Source organism: Hippoglossus hippoglossus, chromosome 11, assembly GCF_009819705.1.
Source record: "Hippoglossus hippoglossus isolate fHipHip1 chromosome 11, fHipHip1.pri, whole genome shotgun sequence".
NCBI classification, from domain to species: Eukaryota; Metazoa; Chordata; class Actinopteri; order Pleuronectiformes; family Pleuronectidae; genus Hippoglossus; species Hippoglossus hippoglossus.
Window position 1 is genome coordinate 995,045 of NC_047161.1, and position 19,128 is coordinate 1,014,172.

At 48.4% G+C, this 19,128-nt stretch overlaps 3 protein-coding genes and 1 long non-coding RNA gene across 4 annotated transcripts; all 4 read left to right on the forward strand.

Annotated features, from left to right (window-relative positions):
- Positions 1–918: 918 nt before the first annotated feature.
- On the forward strand, positions 919–1,993 carry LOC117771074. Its single transcript, XR_004615502.1, has 2 exons — positions 919–1,186; positions 1,267–1,993. It is a non-coding gene; the product is annotated as an uncharacterized LOC117771074 (long non-coding RNA).
- Positions 1,994–3,894: 1,901 nt separating this feature from the next.
- Positions 3,895–6,371, forward strand: LOC117771046 (adhesive plaque matrix protein-like). Its single transcript, XM_034601036.1, has 4 exons — positions 3,895–4,039; positions 4,133–4,176; positions 4,254–6,100; positions 6,181–6,371. The coding sequence occupies exons 1-3, from the start codon at positions 4,017–4,019 to the stop codon at positions 6,074–6,076; spliced, it is 1,890 nt and encodes a 629-aa protein (XP_034456927.1). The 5' UTR covers positions 3,895–4,016; the 3' UTR covers positions 6,077–6,100; positions 6,181–6,371.
- A 2,358-nt stretch (positions 6,372–8,729) lies between these two features.
- Positions 8,730–12,397, forward strand: LOC117771064 (adhesive plaque matrix protein-like). The gene is made up of 5 exons (XM_034601078.1): positions 8,730–8,767; positions 8,861–8,904; positions 8,982–9,276; positions 11,332–11,590; positions 11,671–12,397. The coding sequence occupies exons 1-4, from the start codon at positions 8,745–8,747 to the stop codon at positions 11,564–11,566; spliced, it is 597 nt and encodes a 198-aa protein (XP_034456969.1). The 5' UTR covers positions 8,730–8,744; the 3' UTR covers positions 11,567–11,590; positions 11,671–12,397.
- A 1,780-nt stretch (positions 12,398–14,177) lies between these two features.
- On the forward strand, positions 14,178–16,532 carry LOC117771059 (adhesive plaque matrix protein-like). The gene is made up of 5 exons (XM_034601069.1): positions 14,178–14,281; positions 14,375–14,418; positions 14,496–15,139; positions 16,055–16,252; positions 16,333–16,532. The coding sequence occupies exons 1-4, from the start codon at positions 14,259–14,261 to the stop codon at positions 16,226–16,228; spliced, it is 885 nt and encodes a 294-aa protein (XP_034456960.1). The 5' UTR covers positions 14,178–14,258; the 3' UTR covers positions 16,229–16,252; positions 16,333–16,532.
- The last annotated feature ends 2,596 nt before the right edge of the window (positions 16,533–19,128 follow it).

The following is a 19,128-nucleotide window of genomic DNA, read 5'->3' on the forward strand; positions in this document are numbered from 1 at the left end:
TTATGGAAGGCAAGTAGATGGTAACAGTCAGGAAAGTGTTTCTAGTTACAGGCCTGACCCAATAATTCCTTCAAAACCCAAAGAGAACCTGATGCAGCCAAGTCACCAAGCTATCCTTCAGACCAAAAAGGGCATGTGGAATTTGTTTTCCAATAATGGAAACGCATTTCAGTTAGGCGAAGTTTCAAGTCCTGGAATAATGACAGACTATGTGCCGTCGAGCGACCAGCCCAAGCCCCAGCAGCCGTCGAGCGACCAGCCCCAGCAGCCGTCGAGCGACCAGCCCAAACCCCAGCAGCCGTCGAGCTACCAGCCCAAGCCCCAGCAGCCGTCGAGCTACAAGCCCCAGCAGCCGTCAAGCTACCAACCCAAGCCCCAGCAGCCGTCGAGCTACCGGCCCAGGCCCCAGCAGCCGTCGAGCTACCGGCCCAGGCCCCAGCAGCCGTCGAGCTACCGGCCCAAGCCCCAGCAGCCGTCGAGCTACCGGCCCAAGCCCCAGCAGCCGTCGAGCTACCGGCCCAAGCCCCAGCAGCCGTCGAGCTACCGGCCCAAGCCCCAGCAGCCGTCGAGCTACCGGCCCAAGCCCCAGCAGCCGTCGAGCTACCGGCCCAAGCCCCAGCAGCCGTCGAGCTACCGGCCCAAGCCCCAGCAGCCGTCGAGCTACCGGCCCAAGCCCCAGCAGCCGTCGAGCTACCGGCCCAAGCCCCAGCAGCCGTCGAGCTACAAGCCCCAGCAGCCGTCGAGCTACAAGCCCCAGCAGCCGTCGAGCTACCAGCCGAAGCCCCAGCAGCCGTCGAGCTACCAGCCGAAGCCCCAGCAGCCGTCGAGCTACCAGCCCCAGCAGCCGTCGAGCTACCAGCCCCAGCAGCCGTCGAGCTACCAGCCCAAGCCCCAGCAGCCGTCGAGCTACCAGCCCCAGCAGCCGTCGAGCTACCAGCCCAAGCCCCAGCAGCCATCGAGCTACCAGCCCAAGCCCCAGAAGAAGCCTGGAACTCCAAGCACAGATGACATGTGGGACTTTGCGCTTTCCCATGATGTCGCTTTTGACCCATATGAGGAGTTGCCCACTTACCCTGAAGTGAATGTTGGGCCTAGAAATTTCAGACCAACTTATATGGTGGCACCAAACCATCCTGGATGGCAGCAGCGAGTGGCACGTTAGTGACTTCATTGAGTTTGACTACATGTAAGTTCACTTCAGTGTTTACCTCTTTGCAAGTGAATGTAAATGACTTGTTTTCTTGCTAATGGTGTTTCTGTTCACAGGCGACTCTTCAGGAGACTCAGGCATCTTTGAGAAATTCAATAAAATATTTGAACTACACTTGCTGCCTATGACTGTTATTTGAGTGGTGCTAAACAATCTTGGGAAGAATTGTCTTGAATATGATCTAAACTGTTAGATTCTGAACACTGATGATCTTTGGTACAAGGCCAACATTATGAAAACAAACTTCTATACTAAACGTTCTCCTTATAGAAGTGAATTGTCTGAAAGTAACTAAACTTTAAGCAGTCAGTGACACATTCTTGTATTTACTGACACAACACCAAGTTAAACTTGAAGGAACATGTACCTCAAACATAACTGTACAGCTTAGCATTTTTCAAGTTTTCTACTCTGCTGCAGAAACTACTTCAGATTGGGTCTAAAACAAGCAGATGCCCAACTAGAGATGAGGCGTTTTGCCAAGTGGGAGGTCGCACTGAGTCAAATTACAGAGGACGGACATCAAGAGTCTGAATCTCTGCAATGGACTGAAAATCAGACGAGGACTGATCCTGGATCAAGCTATTGATCTGCAGTATCTATAGCACAATACATGGCTTCTCAATATTCATATGCAAGAATACAATTGCATTCTGTGTTTGAACTCTGACCTTTCCCTCAGCTCCAAATTTAAATTGTCCACAACTTAAGAAACACCAGCTAGTTCAAATCATTTAAACTACTGTAGCTATGGAGCCTACTTTCAGTTACAGGGATCACATTGTGTGTGTGCAGAGTAAGACGGGTGCGTTGGAGGGTCCTGAGGTCAATGGATTTGTCAAAGACATGATGGAGCTGGCGAAGGTAAAACTACAAGATGTTTGAATGAATAATAAAAATCTTTTACTTCAAAGTATTTAATGAAAATAAAATGTCAAAGGTATTATGTGTAACTTGTTTTGCGTTGACCTCCGACCTCTCACCCCCTCTTCCCTCTCCAGCCCAGCATCAGTGGCACAGACCTGGACCAGTTCAGGAAAGCTGTGCTCGGCCACTGTGACATCAACGGAGACGGAAAGATCCAGAAGAACGAGCTGGCTCTCTGCCTCGGCCTGAAGCTCAGCTAACGTTCACAGCCTTTTCTTTCTTTCCTCCATCTGTCTGTTACTTCCTCTCCTCTTCCCTCCTCTAACCTCCTCTTTTCTTTCCTCCATCTGTCTGTTACTTCCTCTCCTCTTCCCTACTCTTCCTCCTTCTCTTTCCTCCATCTGTCTGTTACTTCCTCTCCTCTTCCCTACTCTTCCTCCTCTTTCCTCCATCTGTCTGTTACTTCCTCTCCTCTTCCCTCCTCTTCCTCCTCTTTTCTTTCCTCCATCTGTTACTTCCTCTCCTCTTTCACTCTTCCTCCTTTCTTCCCCTTCCTCCCAGTGTATCTCCTTATTTTACGCCCATGAGCAAAGTATATTCCAACAGTTTTATATATTTTTCTGTATTAAATACTTTAAGAGAAGTGATGAAGATAATAAATATCGATCGATGTCATAACCTTGAGTCCTGATGTGCAGCTGGTGACTTGTGATGCATGACGTGATTTTCCTTTGTGATGTGATTAACGTGAAGTGGTTAATAAAATATATTTATTCTTTGTCACGTATGTTGTTCTTCAAATTTAATGCTTTTAACTAAACACATCATCCGCTGAGATAAAGTTCATGAGGAGGAAGCTGCTCCGACACTGCACCTCATGAGTGTGACACACATTATCTACATGTGTCACATTGTAAATATCTATCATTCATATTGCTAATTTCTTTAATCTCTATATACTTTATACTGCTCTATTTTCATATTTATGCACAAACGCACCACAGCAAATCTCTATGTATGAACCTACTTGGCGATAAACCCAGATTGTGATGAGACTTGGTGCAGACTGGATGGAGCAGTTGGGTGTTGGTGGAGGTTTGAGCTCCAGAGTGAGGTTCTCATCTTCTTGTTGAAGCACCAGACTCTGTGTAAATACTGAATATATCCTCAAGGAAGTTTTTATTGCATTTCAAAATATAAGGTCACTTAAAGAGTTCAAACCTCTGCTGAGACGCAACGGTCTCCTTGTGAAAACACTTAAATTCACTAGATACACATTTTATCTGTTTTTTAACCTTGTTATTTTTCATCAAGATCCACTAAATAGTAAAGTAAATTAAATAGGGCAGGGAAAGTAAAAATATACAAATTCAAAATGCTAAGATGTGAACAACCCCTGGAGTTTTCTTTTGAAGTTCCCTGTGTTCGTTGTTTTTAAGGAAAACTTCAACACAATACTTTGCATTATTTTCAGGCTCATATTCACAATCTGACCAGTTTTCAAGATTCTCCAGAGAAGCTGGATGTTGGAACTACTTTGTTAGTTCCACTGTTCTTATTGAAGAAATAGTCCGTATGACATATGACGACATGCTCTGTCCGAGCTTTGTGCGTCAGGAGATTCATTCATCGTCCTCCACAGACAAACTCCAACGCAACATCTGAAATGTTTCAGTTGCAGCAGAAATCCCAGAGGTGGAGGAATCGAGCCTCATCACGACCCTTGAAACAGGCGGATGAAGCCACTTCAGAGATCTTTCTGCTGAGGCTTCAAACCTGAGTCCAATCATCTCATCAGTGTTCATGCAGCTCAGGCTCCTGCAGATAAAAGCACTGCGCTGGCTGCAGGCGTCAGAAAGCTGAATCGGAAGTTTCTTTTTCTGTTGTTTGATGTCAAGCAGCACAAGTTGTGTTGGTTGTTTGGCTTCAGCTTTCAAAAATGGCTTCTGGACTTTGTGTGAGGTACGATCCATTTGTTTTGTTAAGTCTTGAAAGTTCATTGTCTGTACCAAGTTGGTTTTCTTTAGTTCACATGTGAAATGATCTGCTTCCCAGGGTGCTCTTGCTCTCACTCTTAGCCTTTGGGCCACATGCTGAGGGTAAGTGAATCACTCTACACAAACCTCAGGTCCACTTCTGGTTATTTCTTAAATACTGACATGTTGTATCTCTCCAGCTCTGAGCTACAGAAGTGGAGGCTCCAGTGGAGTTACACCGTACTTTAAGTCACCCAGTGCTTTGCTCGGAGACCAAAATCCAGGTTTAGCCTCTTCCAGTTACGAGAGCTCTGCACAGGCTGGAGGATCTCAAGGTGGCTCTGGACCCAGTTACCCTGAAGGTGGCTCATCTGATGAACTGGAGCCTGCTGGTGCTGGCAGTTATACTGGTTATTATGGAAGGCAAGTAGATGGTAACAGTCAGGAAAGAAGTGTTTCTAGTTACAGTCCTGACCCAATAATTCCTTCAAAACCCAAAGAGAACCTGATGCAGCCCAGTCACCAAGCTATCCTTCAGACCAAAAAGGGCATGTGGAATTTATCTCCCAATAATGGAACCGCATTTCAGTTAGGCGAAGTTTCAAGTCCTGGAATAATGATGGACTATGCGCCGTCGAGCGACCAGCCCAAGCCCCAGCAGCCTTCGAGCTACCAGCCCCAGCAGCCGTCGAGCTACCAGCCCAAGCCCCAGCAGCCGTCGAGCTACCAGCCCAGGCCCCAGCAGCCGTCGAGCTACCAGCCCAGGCCCCAGCAGCCGTCGAGCTACCAGCCCAGGCCCCAGCAGCCGTCGAGCTACCAGCCCAAGCCCCAGCAGCCGTCGAGCTACAAGCCCAGGCCCCAGCAGCCGTCGAGCTACAAGCCCCAGCAGCCGTCGAGCTACCAGCCCCAGCAGCCATCGAGCTACCTTCCGAAGCCCCAGCAGCCGTCGAGCTACAAGCCCCAGCACCCGTCGAGCTATCTGCCCAGTCCCCAGCAGCCATCGAGCTACCTTCCGAAGCCCCAGCAGCCGTCGAGCTACCTTCCGAAGCCCCAGAAGCCGTCGAGCTACCTTCCGAAGCCCCAGCAGCCGTCGAGCTACCTTCCGAAGCCCCAGCAGCCGTCAAGCTACCTTCCGAAGCCCCAGCAGCCGTCGAGCTACCTTCCGAAGCCCCAGCAGCCGTCGAGCTACCTTCCGAAGCCCCAGCAGCCGTCGAGCTACCTTCCGAAGCCCCAGCAGCCGTCGAGCTACCAGCCCAGGCCCCAGCAGCCGTCGAGCTACCAGCCCAGGCCCCAGCAGCCGTCGAGCTACCAGCCCAGGCCCCAGCAGCCGTCGAGCTACCAGCCCAGGCCCCAGCAGCCGTCGAGCTACCAGCCCAGGCCCCAGCAGCCGTCGAGCTACCAGCCGAAGCCCCAGCAGCCGTCGAGCTACCAGCCGAAGCCCCAGCAGCCGTCGAGCTACCTGCCCAGGCCCCAGCAGCCGTCGAGCTACCTTCCGAAGCCCCAGCAGCCGTCGAGCTACAAGCCCCAGCAGCCGTCGATCTATCTGCCCAGGCCCCAGCAGCCGTCGAGCTACCTTCCGAAGCCCCAGCAGCCGTCGAGCTACAAGCCCCAGCAGCCGTCGAGCTACAAGCCCCAGCAGCCGTCGAGCTACCGGCCCAAGCCCCAGCAGCCGTCGAGCTACCGGCCCAAGCCCCAGCAGCCGTCGAGCTACCAGCCCCAGCAGCCGTCGACCTACCTGCCCAAGCCCCAGCAGCCGTCGAGCTACCTGCCCAAGCCCCAGCAGCCGTCGAGCTACCAGCCCAAGCCCCAGCAGCCGTCGAGCTACCAGCCCAAGCCCCAGAAGAAGCCTGGAACTCCAAGCACAGATGACATGTGGGACTTTGCGCTTTCCCATGATGTTGCTTTTGACCCATATGAGGAGTTGCCCACTTACCCTGAAGTGAATGTTGGGCCTAGAAATTTCAGACCAACTTATATGGTGGCACCAAACCATCCTGGATGGCAGCAGCGAGTGGCACGTTAGTGACTTCATTGAGTTTGACTACATGTAAGTTCACTTCAGTGTTTACCTCTTTGCAAGTGAATGTAAATGACTTGTTTTCTTGCTAATGGTGTTTCTGTTCACAGGCGACTCTTCAGGAGACTCGGGCATCTTTGAGAAATTCAATAAAATATTTGAACTACACTTGCTGCCTATGACTGTTATTTGAGTGGTGCTAAACAATCTTGGGAAGAATTGTCTTGAATATGATCTAAACTGTTAGATTCTGAACACTGATGATCTTTGGTACAAGGCCAACATTATGAAAACAAACTTCTATACTAAACGTTCTCCTTATAGAAGTGAATTGTCTGGAAGTAACTAAACTTTAAGCAGTCAGTGACACATTCTTGTATTTACTGACACAACACCAAGTTAAACTTGAAGGAACATGTACCTCAAACAAAACTGTACAGCTTAGCATTTTTCAAGTTTTCTACTCTGCTGCAGAAACTACTTCAGATTGGGTCTAAAACAAGCAGATGCCCAACTAGAGATGAGGCGTTTTGCCAAGTGGGAGGTCGCACTGAGTCAAATTACAGAGGACGGACATCAAGAGTCTGAATCTCTGCAATGGACTGAATCAGCAGTATCTATAGCACAATACATGGCTTAATATTCATTTGCAAGAATACAATTGCATTGTGTTTGAACTCTGACCTTTCCCTCAACTCCAAATTTAAATTATCCAGAACTTAAGAAACACCAGCTAGTTCAAATCATTTAAACTACTGTAGCTATGGAGCCTACTTTCAGTTACAGGGATCACATTTTGTGTGTGTGCGGAGTAAGACGGGTGCGTTGGAGGGTCCTGAGGTCGATGGATTTGTCAAAGACATGATGGAGCTGGCGAAGGTAAAACTACAAGATGTTTGAATGAATCATAAAAATCTTTAGAACTTTTACTTCAAAGTATTTAATGAAAATAAAATGTCAAAGGTATTATGTGTAACTTGTTTTGCGTTGACCTCCGACCTCTCACCCCCTCTTCCCTCTCCAGCCCAGCATCAGTGGCACAGACCTGGACCAGTTCAGGAAAGCTGTGCTCGGCCACTGTGACATCAACGGAGACGGAAAGATCCAGAAGAACGAGCTGGCTCTCTGCCTCGGCCTGAAGCTCAGCTAACGTTCACAGCCTTTTCTTTCTTTCCTCATCTGTCTGTTACTTCCTCTCCTCTTCCCTACTCTTCCTCCTCCTCTTTTCTTTCCTCCATCCGTCTGTTACTTCCTCTCCTCTTTCACTCTTCCTCCTTTCTTCCCCTTCCTCCCAGTGTATCTCCTTATTTTATGCCCATGAGCAAAGTATATTCCAACAGTTTTATATATTTTTCTGTATTAAATACTTTAAGAGAAGTGATGAAGATAATAAATATCGATCGATGTCATAACCTTGAGTCCTGATGTGCAGCTGGTGACTTGTGATGCATGACGTGATTTTCCTTTGTGATGTGATTAACGTGAAGTGGTTAATGAAATATATTTATTCTTTGTCACATATGTTGTTCTTCAAATTTAATGCTTTTAACTAAACACATCATCCACTGAGATAAAGTTCATGAGGAGGAAGCTGCTCCGACACTGCACCTCATGAGTGTGACACACATTATCTACATGTGTCACATTGTAAATATCTATCATTCATATTGCTAATTTATTTAATCTCTATACTTTACACTGCTCTCTATTTGTATTATTTATGCACAAACGCACCACAGCAAATCTCTATGTATGAACCTACTTGGCGATAAACCCAGATTGTGATGAGACTTGGTGCAGACTGGATGGAGCAGTTGGGTGTTGGTGGAGGTTTGAGCTCCAGAGTGAGGTTCTCATCTTCTTGTTGAAGCACCAGACTCTGTGTAAATACTGAATATATCCTTAAGGAAGTTTTTATTGCATTTCAAAATATAAAGTCACTCAAAGAGTTCAAACCTCTGCTGAGACGCAACGGTCTCCTTGTGAAAACACTTAAATTCACTTGATACACATTTTATCTGTTTTTTAACCTTGTTATTTTTCATCAAGATCCACTAAATAGTAAAGTAAATTAAATAGGGAAGGGAAAGTAAAAATATACAAATTCAAAATGCTAAGATGTGAACAACCCCTGGAGTTTTCTTTTGAAGTTCCCTGTGTTCGTTGTTTTTAAGGAAAACTTCTACACAATACTTTGCATTATTTTCACGCTCATATTCACAATCTGACCAGTTTTCAAGATTCTCCAGAGAAGCTGGATGTTGGAACTACTTTGTTAGTTCCACTGTTCTTATTGAAGAAATAGTCCGTATGACATATGACGACATGCTCTGTCCGAGCTTTGTGCGTCAGGAGATTCATTCATCGTCCTCCACAGACAAACTCCAACGCAACATCTGAAATGTTTCAGTTGCAGCAGAAATCCCAGAGGTGGAGGAATCGAGCCTCATCACGACCCTTGAAACAGGCGGATGAAGCCACTTCAGAGATCTTTCTGCTGAGGCTTCAAACCTGAGTCCAATCATCTCATCAGTGTTCATGCAGCTCAGGCTCCTGCAGATAAAAGCACTGCGCTGGCTGCAGGCGTCAGAAAGCTGAATCTGAAGTTTCTTTTTCTGTTGTTTGATGTCAAGCAGCACAAGTTGTGTTGGTTGTTTGGCTTCAGCTTTCAGAAATGGCTTCTGGACTTTGTGTGAGGTACGATCAATTTGTTTTGTTAAGTCTTGAAAGTTCATTGTCTGTACCAAGTTGGTTTTCTTTAGTTCACATGTGAAATGATCTGCTTCCCAGGGTGCTCTTGCTCTCACTCTTAGCCTTTGGGCCACATGCTGAGGGTAAGTGAATTATTCTACACAAACCTCAGGTCCAGTTCTGGTTATTTCTTAAATACTGACATGTTGTATCTCTCCAGCTCCGAGCTACAGAAGTGGAGGCTCCAGTGGAGTTACACCGTACTTTAAGTCACCCAGTGCTTTGCTGGGAGACCAAAATCCAGGTTTAGCCTCTTCCAGTTATGAGAGCTCTGCACAGGCTGATGGATCTCAAGGTGGCTCTGGACCCAGTTACCCTGAAGGTGGCTCATCTGATGAACTGGAGCCTGCTGGTGCTGGCGGTGATACTGGTTATTATGGAAGGCAAGTAGATGGTAACAGTCAGGAAAGAAGTGTTTCTAGTTACAGGCCTGACCCAATAATTCCTTCAAAACCCAAAGAGAACCTGATGCAGCCCAGTCACCAAGCTATCCTTCAGACCAAAAAGGGCATGTGGAATTTGTTTTCCAATAATGGAAACCAGCCCAAGCCCCAGCAGCCGTCGAGCTACCAGCCCAAGCCCCAGCAGCCGTCGAGCTACCAGCCGAAGCCCCAGCAGCCGTCGAGTTACCAGCCGAAGCCCCAGCAGCCGTCGAGCTACCAGCCGAAGCCCCAGCAGCCGTCGAGCTATCTGCCCAACCCCCAGCAGCCGTCGAGCTACAAGCCCCAGCAGCCGTCGAGCTACCAGCCGAAGCCCCAGCAGCCGTCGAGCTACCAGCCCAAGCCCCAGCAGCCGTCGAGCTACCAGCCCAAGCCCCAGCAGCCGTCGAGCTACCAGCCCAAGCCCCAGCAGCCGTCGAGCTACCAGCCCAACCCCCAGCAGCCGTCGAGCTACAAGCCCCAGCAGCCGTCGAGCTACCAGCCGAAGCCCCAGCAGCCGTCGAGCTACCAGCCGAAGCCCCAGCAGCCGTCGAGCTATCTGCCCAAGCCCCAGCAACCGTCGAGCCCATCTGATGAACTGGAGCCTGCTGGTGCTGGCAGTTATACTGATTATTATGGAAGGCAAGTAGATGGTAACAGTCAGGAAAGAAGTGTTTCTAGTTACAGGCCTGACCCAATAATTCCTTCAAAACCCAAAGAGAACCTGATGCAGCCAAGTCACCAAGCTATCCTTCAGACCAAAAAGGGCATGTGGAATTTGTTTTCCAATAATGGAAACGCATTTCAGTTAGGCGAAGTTTCAAGTCCTGGAATAATGACAGACTATGCGCCGTCGAGCGACCAGCCCAAGCCCCAGCAGCCGTCGAGCTACCAGCCCAAGCCCCAGCAGCCGTCGAGCTACCAGCCCAAGCCCCAGCAGCCGTCGAGCGACCAGCCGAAGCCCCAGCAGCGGTCGAGCTACAAGCCGAAGCCCCAGCAGCCGTCGAGCTACAAGCCCCAGCAGCCGTCGAGCTACCTTCCGAAGCCCCAGCAGCCGTCGAGCTACAAGCCCCAGCAGCCGTCGAGCTACCTTCCGAAGCCCCAGCAGCCGTCGAGCTACAAGCCCCAGCAGCCGTCGAGCTATCTGCCCAAGCCCCAGCAGCCGTCGAGCTACCTTCCGAAGCCCCAGCAGCCGTCAAGCTACCTGCCCAGGCCCCAGCAGCCGTCGAGCTACAAGCCCCAGCAGCCGTCGAGCTATCTGCCCAAGCCCCAGCAGCCGTCGAGCTACAAGCCCCAGCAGCCGTCGAGCTATCTGCCCAAGCCCCAGCAGCCGTCGAGCTACAAGCCCCAGCAGCCGTCGAGCTATCTGCCCAAGCCCCAGCAGCCGTCGAGCTATCTGCCCAAGCCCCAGCAGCCGTCGAGCTACAAGCCCCAGCAGCCGTCGAGCTATCTGCCCAAGCCCCAGCAGCCGTCGAGCTACCTTCCGAAGCCCCAGCAGCCGTCAAGCTACAAGCCCCAGCAGCCGTCGAGCTACCTGCCCAGGCCCCAGCAGCCATCGAGCTACCTTCCGAAGCCCCAGCAGCCGTCGAGCTATCTGCCCAGGCCCCAGCAACTGTCGAGCTACCAGCCCAAGCCCCAGCAACTGTCGAGCTACCAGCCCAAGCCCCAGCAGCCGTCGAGCTACCAGCCCAAGCCCCAGCAGCCGTCGAGCTACCAGCTCAAGCCCCAGCAGCTGTGGAGCTACAAGCCCCAGCAGCCGTCGAGCTACCAGCTCAAGCCCCAGCAGCCGTCGAGCTACCAGCAGAAGCCCCAGCAGCCGTCGAGCTACCAGCCCAAGCCCCAGCAGCCGTCGAGCTACCAGCCCAAGCCCCAGCAGCCGTCGAGCTACCAGCCCAAGCCCCAGCAGCCGTCGAGCTACCAGCCCAAGCCCCAGCAGCCGTCGAGCTACCAGCCCAAGCCCCAGCAGCCGTCGAGCTACCAGCCCAAGCCCCAGCAGCCGTCGAGCTACCAGCCCAAGCCCCAGCAGCCGTCGAGCTACCAGCCCAAGCCCCAGCAGCCGTCGAGCTACCAGCCCAAGCCGCAGCAGCCGTCGAGCTACCAGCCCAAGCCCCAGCAGCCGTCGAGCTACCAGCCCAAGCCCCAGAAGAAGCCTGGAACTCCAAGCACAGATTTCATGTGGGACTTTGCGCTTTCCCATGATGTCGCTTTTGACCCATATGAGGAGTTGCCCACTTACCCTGAAGTGAATGTTGGGCCTAGAAATTTCAGACCAACTTATATGGTGGCACCAAACCATCCTGGATGGCAGCAGCGAGTGGCACGTTAGTGACTTCATTGAGTTTGACTACATGTAAGTTCACTTCAGTGTTTACCTCTTTGCAAGTGAATGTAAATGACTTGTTTTCTTGCTAATGGTGTTTCTGTTCACAGGCGACTCTTCAGGAGACTCGGGCATCTTTGAGAAATTCAATAAAATATTTGAACTACACTTGCTGCCTATGACTGTTATTTGAGTGGTGCTAAACAATCTTGGGAAGAATTGTCTTGAATATGATCTAAACTGTTAGATTCTGAACACTGATGATCTTTGGTACAAGGCCAACATTATGAAAACAAACTTCTATACTAAACGTTCTCCTTATAGAAGTGAATTGTCTGAAAGTAACTAAACTTTAAGCAGTCAGTGACACATTCTTGTATTTACTGACACAACACCAAGTTAAACTTGAAGGAACATGTACCTCAAACATAACTGTACAGCTTAGCATTTTTCAAGTTTTCTACTCTGCTGCAGAAACTACTTCAGATTGGGTCTAAAACAAGCAGATGCCCAACTAGAGATGAGACGTTTTGCCAAGTGGGAGGTCGCACTGAGTCAAATTACAGAGGACGGACATCAAGAGTCTGAATCTCTGCAATGGACTGAAATTCAGACGAGGACTGATCCTGGATCAAGCTATTGATCTGCAGTATCTATAGCACAATACATGGCTTCTCAATATTCATATGCAAGAATACAATTGCATTCTGTGTTTGAACTCTGACCTTTCCCTCAGCTCCAAATTTAAATTGTCCACAACTTAAGAAACACCAGCTAGTTCAAATCATTTAAACTACTGTAGCTATGGAGCCTACTTTCAGTTACAGGGATCACATTGTGTGTGCAGAGTAAGACGGGTGCGTTGGAGGGTCCTGAGGTCAATGGATTTGTCTAAGACATGATGGAGCTGGCGAAGGTAAAACTACAAGATGTTTGAATAAATATTTAGAACATTTACTTCAAAGTATTTAATGAAAATAAAATGTCAAAGGTATTATGTGTAACTTGTTTTGCGTTGACCTCCGACCGCTCACCCCCTCTTCCCTCTCCAGCCCAGCATCAGTGGCACAGACCTGGACCAGTTCAGGAAAGCTGTGCTCGGCCACTGGGACATCAACGGAGACGGAAAGATCCAGAAGAACGAGCTGGCTCTCTGCCTCGGCCTGAAGCTCAGCTAACGTTCACAGCCTTTTCTTTCTTTCCTCCATCTGTCTGTTACTTCCTCTCCTCTTCCCTACTCTTCCTCCTCCTCTTTTCTTTCCTCCATCCGTCTGTTACTTCCTCTCCTCTTTCACTCTTCCTCCTTTCTTCCCCTTCCTCCCAGTGTATCTCCTTATTTTATGCCCATGAGCAAAGTATATTCCAACAGTTTTATATATTTTTCTGTATTAAATACTTTAAGAGAAGTGATGAAGATAATAAATATCGATCGATGTCATAACCTTGAGTCCTGATGTGCAGCTGGTGACTTGTGATGCATGACGTGATTTTCCTTTGTGATGTGATTAACGTGAAGTGGTTAATAAAATATATTTATTCTTTGTCACATATGTTGTTCTTCAAATTTAATGCTTTTAACTGAACACATCATCCGCTGAGATAAAGTTCATGAGGAGGAAGCTGCTCCGACACTGCACCTCATGAGTGTGACACACATTATCTACATGTGTCACATTGTAAATATCTATCATTCATATTGCTAATTTCTTTCATCTCTATATACTTTACACTGCTCTCTATTTGTATTATTTATGCACAAACGCACCACAGCAAATCTCTATGTATGAACCTACTTGGCGATAAACCCAGATTGTGATGAGACTTGGTGCAGACTGGATGGAGCAGTTGGGTGTTGGTGGAGGTTTGAGCTCCAGAGTGAGGTTCTCATCTTCTTGTTGAAGCACCAGACTCTGTGTAAATACTGAATATATCCTTAAGGAAGTTTTTATTGCATTTCAAAATATAAAGTCACTCAAAGAGTTCAAACCTCTGCTGAGACGCAACGGTCTCCTTGTGAAAACACTTAAATTCACTAGATACACATTTTATTTAACCTTGTTATTTTTCATCAAGATCCACTAAATAGTAAAGTAAATTAAATAGGGAAGGGAAAGTAAAAATACACAAATTCAAAATGCTAAGATGTGAACAACCCCTGGAGTTTTCTTTTGAAGTTCCCTGTGTTCGTTGTTTTTAAGGAAAACTTCAACACAATACTTTGCATTATTTTCAGGCTCATATTCACAATCTGACCAGTTTTCAAGATTCTCCAGAGAAGCTGGATGTTGGAACTACTTTGTTAGTTCCACTGTTCTTATTGAAGAAATAGTCCGTATGACATATGACGACATGCTCTGTCCGAGCTTTGTGCGTCAGGAGATTCATTCATCGTCCTCCACAGACAAACTCCAACGCAACATCTGAAATGTTTCAGTTGCAGCAGAAATCCCAGAGGTGGAGGAATCGAGCCTCATCACGACCCTTGAAACAGGCGGATGAAGCCACTTCAGAGATCTTTCTGCTGAGGCTTCAAACCTGAGTCCAATCATCTCATCAGTGTTCATGCAGCTCAGGCTCCTGCAGATAAAAGCACTGCGCTGGCTGCAGGCGTCAGAAAGCTGAATCGGAAGTTTCTTTTTCTGTTGTTTGATGTCAAGCAGCACAAGTTGTGTTGGTTGTTTGGCTTCAGCTTTCAGAAATGGCTTCTGGACTTTGTGTGAGGTACGATCAGTTTGTTTTGATAAGTCTTGAAAGTTCATTGTCTGTACCAAGTTGGTTTTCTTTAGTTCACATGTGAAATGATCTGCTTCCCAGGGTGCTCTTGCTCTCACTCTTAGCCTTTGGGCCACATGCTGAGGGTAAGTGAATTATTCTACACAAACCTCAGGTCCAGTTCTGGTTATTTCTTATATACTGACATGTTGTATCTCTCCAGCTCTGAGCTACAGAAGTGGAGGCTCCAGTGGAGTTACACCGTACTTTAAGTCACCCAGTGCTTTGCTCGGAGACCAAAATCCAGGTTTAGCCTCTTCCAGTTACGAGAGCTCTGCACAGGCTGATGGATCTCAAGGTGGCTCTGGACCCAGTTACCCTGAAGGTGGCTCATCTGATGAACTGGAGCCTGCTGGTGCTGGCAGTTATACTGGTTATTATGGAAGGCAAGTAGATGGTAACAATCAGGAAAGAAGTGTTTCTAGTTACAGGCCTGACCCAATAATTCCTTCAAAACCCAAAGAGAACCCGATGCAGCCCAGTCACCAAGCTAACCTTCAGACCAAAAAGGGCATGTGGAATTTATTTCCCAATAATGGAAACGCATTTCAGTTAGGCACAGTTTCAAGTTCTGGAATAATGATGGAATATGCGCCGTCGAGCGACCAGCCCAAGCCCCAGCAGCCGTCGAGCTACCAGCCCAAGCCCCAGCAGCCGTCGAGCTACCAGCCCAGACCCCAGCAGCCGTCGAGCTACCAGCCCAGACCCCAGCAGCCGTCGAGCTACCAGCCCAGGCCCCAGCAGCCGTCGAGCTACCAGCCCAAGCCCCAGCAGCCGTCGAGCTACCAGCCCCAGCAGCCGTCGAGCTACCAGCCCCAGCAGCCGTCGAGCTACCAGCCCCAGCAGCCGTCGAGCTACCAGCCCCAGCAGCCGTCGAGCTACCAGCCCAAGCCCCAGCAGCCGTCGAGCTACCAGCCCCAGCAGCCGTCGAGCTACCAGCCCCAGCCCCAGCAGCCGTCGAGCTACCAGCCCAAGCCCCAGCAGCCGTCGAGCTACCAGCCCAAGCCCCAGCAGCCGTCGAGCTACCAGCCGAAGCCCCAGCAGCCGTCGAGCTACCAGCCGAAGCCCCAGCAGCCGTCGAGCTACAAGCCGAAGCCCCAGCAGCCGTCGAGCTACAATCCCCAGCAGCCGTCGAGCTATCTGCCCAAGCCCCAGCAGCCGTCGAGCTACAAGCCCCAGCAGCCGTCGAGCTACCTTCCGAAGCCCCAGCAGCCGTCAAGCTACAAGCCCCAGCAGCCGTCGAGCTACCTGCCCAGGCCCCAGCAGCCATCGAGCTACCAGCCCAAGCCCCAGCAGCCGTCGAGCTACCTGCCCAGGCCCCAGCAGCCATCGAGCTACCAGCTCAAGCCCCAGCAGCCGTCGAGCTACCTGCCCAGGCCCCAGCAGCCGTCGAGCTACCAGCCCAAGCCCCAGCAGCCGTCGAGCTACCTGCCCAGGCCCCAGCAGCCATCGAGCTACCAGCTCAAGCCCCAGCAGCCGTCGACCTACCAGCCCAGGCCCCAGCAGCCATCGAGCTACCAGCCCAAGCCCCAGCAGCCGTCGAGCTACCAGCCCAAGCCCCAGCAGCCGTCGAGCTACCAGCCCAAGCCCCAGCAGCCGTCGAGCTACCAGCCCAAGCCCCAGCAGCCGTCGAGCTACCAGCCCAAGCCGCAGCAGCCGTCGAGCTACCAGCCCAAGCCCCAGCAGCCGTCGAGCTACCAGCCCAAGCCCCAGAAGAAGTCTGGAACTCCAAGCACAGATGACATGTGGGACTTTGCTCTTTCCCATGATGTCGCTTTTGACCCATATGAGGAGTTGCCCACTTACCCTGAAGTGAATGTTGGGCCTAGAAATTTCAGACCAACTTATATGGTGGCACCAAACCATCCTGGATGGCAGCAGCGAGTGGCACGTTAGTGACTTCATTGAGTTTGACTACATGTAAGTTCACTTCAGTGTTTACCTCTTTGCAAGTGAATGTAAATGACTTGTTTTCTTGCTAATGGTGTTTCTGTTCACAGGCGACTCTTCAGGAGACTCGGGCATCTTTGAGAAATTCAATAAAATATTTGAACTACACTTGCTGCCTATGACTGTTATTTGAGTGGTGCTAAACAATCTTGGGAAGAATTGTCTTGAATATGATCTAAACTGTTAGATTCTGAACACTGATGATCTTTGGTACAAGGCCAACATTATGAAAACAAACTTCTATACTAAACGTTCTCCTTATAGAAGTGAATTGTCTGGAAGTAACTAAACTTTAAGCAGTCAGTGACACATTCTTGTATTTACTGACACAACACCAAGTTAAACTTGAAGGACCATGTACCTCAAACATAACTGTACAGCTTAGCATTTTTCAAGTTTTCTACTCTGCTGCAGAAACTACTTCAGATTGGGTCTAAAACAAGCAGATGCCCAACTAGAGATGAGATGTTTTGCCAAGTGGGAGGTCGCACTGAGTCAAATTACAGAGGACGGACATCAAGAGTCTGAATCTCTGCAATGGACTGATAATCAGACGAGGACTGATCCTGGATCAAGCTATTGATCTGCAGTATCTATAGCACAATACATGGCTTCTCAATATTCATATGCAAGAATACAATTGCATTCTGTGTTTGAACTCTGACCTTTCCCTCAGCTCCAAATTTAAATTGTCCACAACTTAAGAAACACCAGCTAGTTCAAATCATTTAAACTACTGTAGCTATGGAGCCTACTTTCAGTTACAGGGATCACATTGTGTGTGCAGAGTAAGACGGGTGCGTTGGAGGGTCCTGAGGTCAATGGATTTGTCTAAGACATGATGGAGCTGGCGAAGGTAAAACTACAAGATGTTTGAATAAATATTTAGAACATTTACTTCAAAGTATTTAATGAAAATAAAATGTCAAAGGTATTATGTGTAACTTGTTTTGCGTTGACCTCCGACCGCTCACCCCCTCTTCCCTCTCCAGCCCAGCATCAGTGGCACAGACCTGGACCAGTTCAGGAAAGCTGTGCTCGGCCACTGGGACATCAACGGAGACGGAAAGATCCAGAAGAACGAGCTGGCTCTCTGCCTCGGCCTGAAGCTCAGCTAACGTTCACAGCCTTTTCTTTCTTTCCTCATCTGTCTGTTACTTCCTCTCCTCTTCCCTACTCTTCCTCCTCCTCTTTTCTTTCCTCCATCCGTCTGTTACTTCCTCTCCTCTTTCACTCTTCCTCCTTTCTTCCCCTTCCTCCCAGTGTATCTCCTTATTTTATGCCCATGAGCAAAGTATATTCCAACAGTTTTATATATTTTTCTGTATTAAATACTTTAAGAGAAGTGATGAAGATAATAAATATCGATCGATGTCATAACCTTGAGTCCTGATGTGCAGCTGGTGACTTGTGATGCATGACGTGATTTTCCTTTGTGATGTGATTAACGTGAAGTGGTTAATAAAATATATTTATTCTTTGTCACATATGTTGTTCTTCAAATTTAATGCTTTTAACTGAACACATCATCCGCTGAGATAAAGTTCATGAGGAGGAAGCTGCTCCGACACTGCACCTCATGAGTGTGACACACATTATCTACATGTGTCACATTGTAAATATCTATCATTCATATTGCTAATTTCTTTCATCTCTATATACTTTACACTGCTCTCTATTTGTATTATTTATGCACAAACGCACCACAGCAAATCTCTATGTATGAACCTACTTGGCGATAAACCCAGATTGTGATGAGACTTGGTGCAGACTGGATGGAGCAGTTGGGTGTTGGTGGAGGTTTGAGCTCCAGAGTGAGGTTCTCATCTTCTTGTTGAAGCACCAGACTCTGTGTAAATACTGAATATATCCTTAAGGAAGTTTTTATTGCATTTCAAAATATAAAGTCACTCAAAGAGTTCAAACCTCTGCTGAGACGCAACGGTCTCCTTGTGAAAACACTTAAATTCACTAGATACACATTTTATTTAACCTTGTTATTTTTCATCAAGATCCACTAAATAGTAAAGTAAATTAAATAGGGAAGGGAAAGTAAAAATACACAAATTCAAAATGCTAAGATGTGAACAACCCCTGGAGTTTTCTTTTGAAGTTCCCTGTGTTCGTTGTTTTTAAGGAAAACTTCAACACAATACTTTGCATTATTTTCAGGCTCATATTCACAATCTGACCAGTTTTCAAGATTCTCCAGAGAAGCTGGATGTTGGAACTACTTTGTTAGTTCCACTGTTCTTATTGAAGAAATAGTCCGTATGACATATGACGACATGCTCTGTCCGAGCTTTGTGCGTCAGGAGATTCATTCATCGTCCTCCACAGACAAACTCCAACGCAACATCTGAAATGTTTCAGTTGCAGCAGAAATCCCAGAGGTGGAGGAATCGAGCCTCATCACGACCCTTGAAACAGGCGGATGAAGCCACTTCAGAGATCTTTCTGCTGAGGCTTCAAACCTGAGTCCAATCATCTCATCAGTGTTCATGCAGCTCAGGCTCCTGCAGATAAAAGCACTGCGCTGGCTGCAGGCGTCAGAAAGCTGAATCGGAAGTTTCTTTTTCTGTTGTTTGATGTCAAGCAGCACAAGTTGTGTTGGTTGTTTGGCTTCAGCTTTCAGAAATGGCTTCTGGACTTTGTGTGAGGTACGATCAGTTTGTTTTGATAAGTCTTGAAAGTTCATTGTCTGTACCAAGTTGGTTTTCTTTAGTTCACATGTGAAATGATCTGCTTCCCAGGGTGCTCTTGCTCTCACTCTTAGCCTTTGGGCCACATGCTGAGGGTAAGTGAATTATTCTACACAAACCTCAGGTCCAGTTCTGGTTATTTCT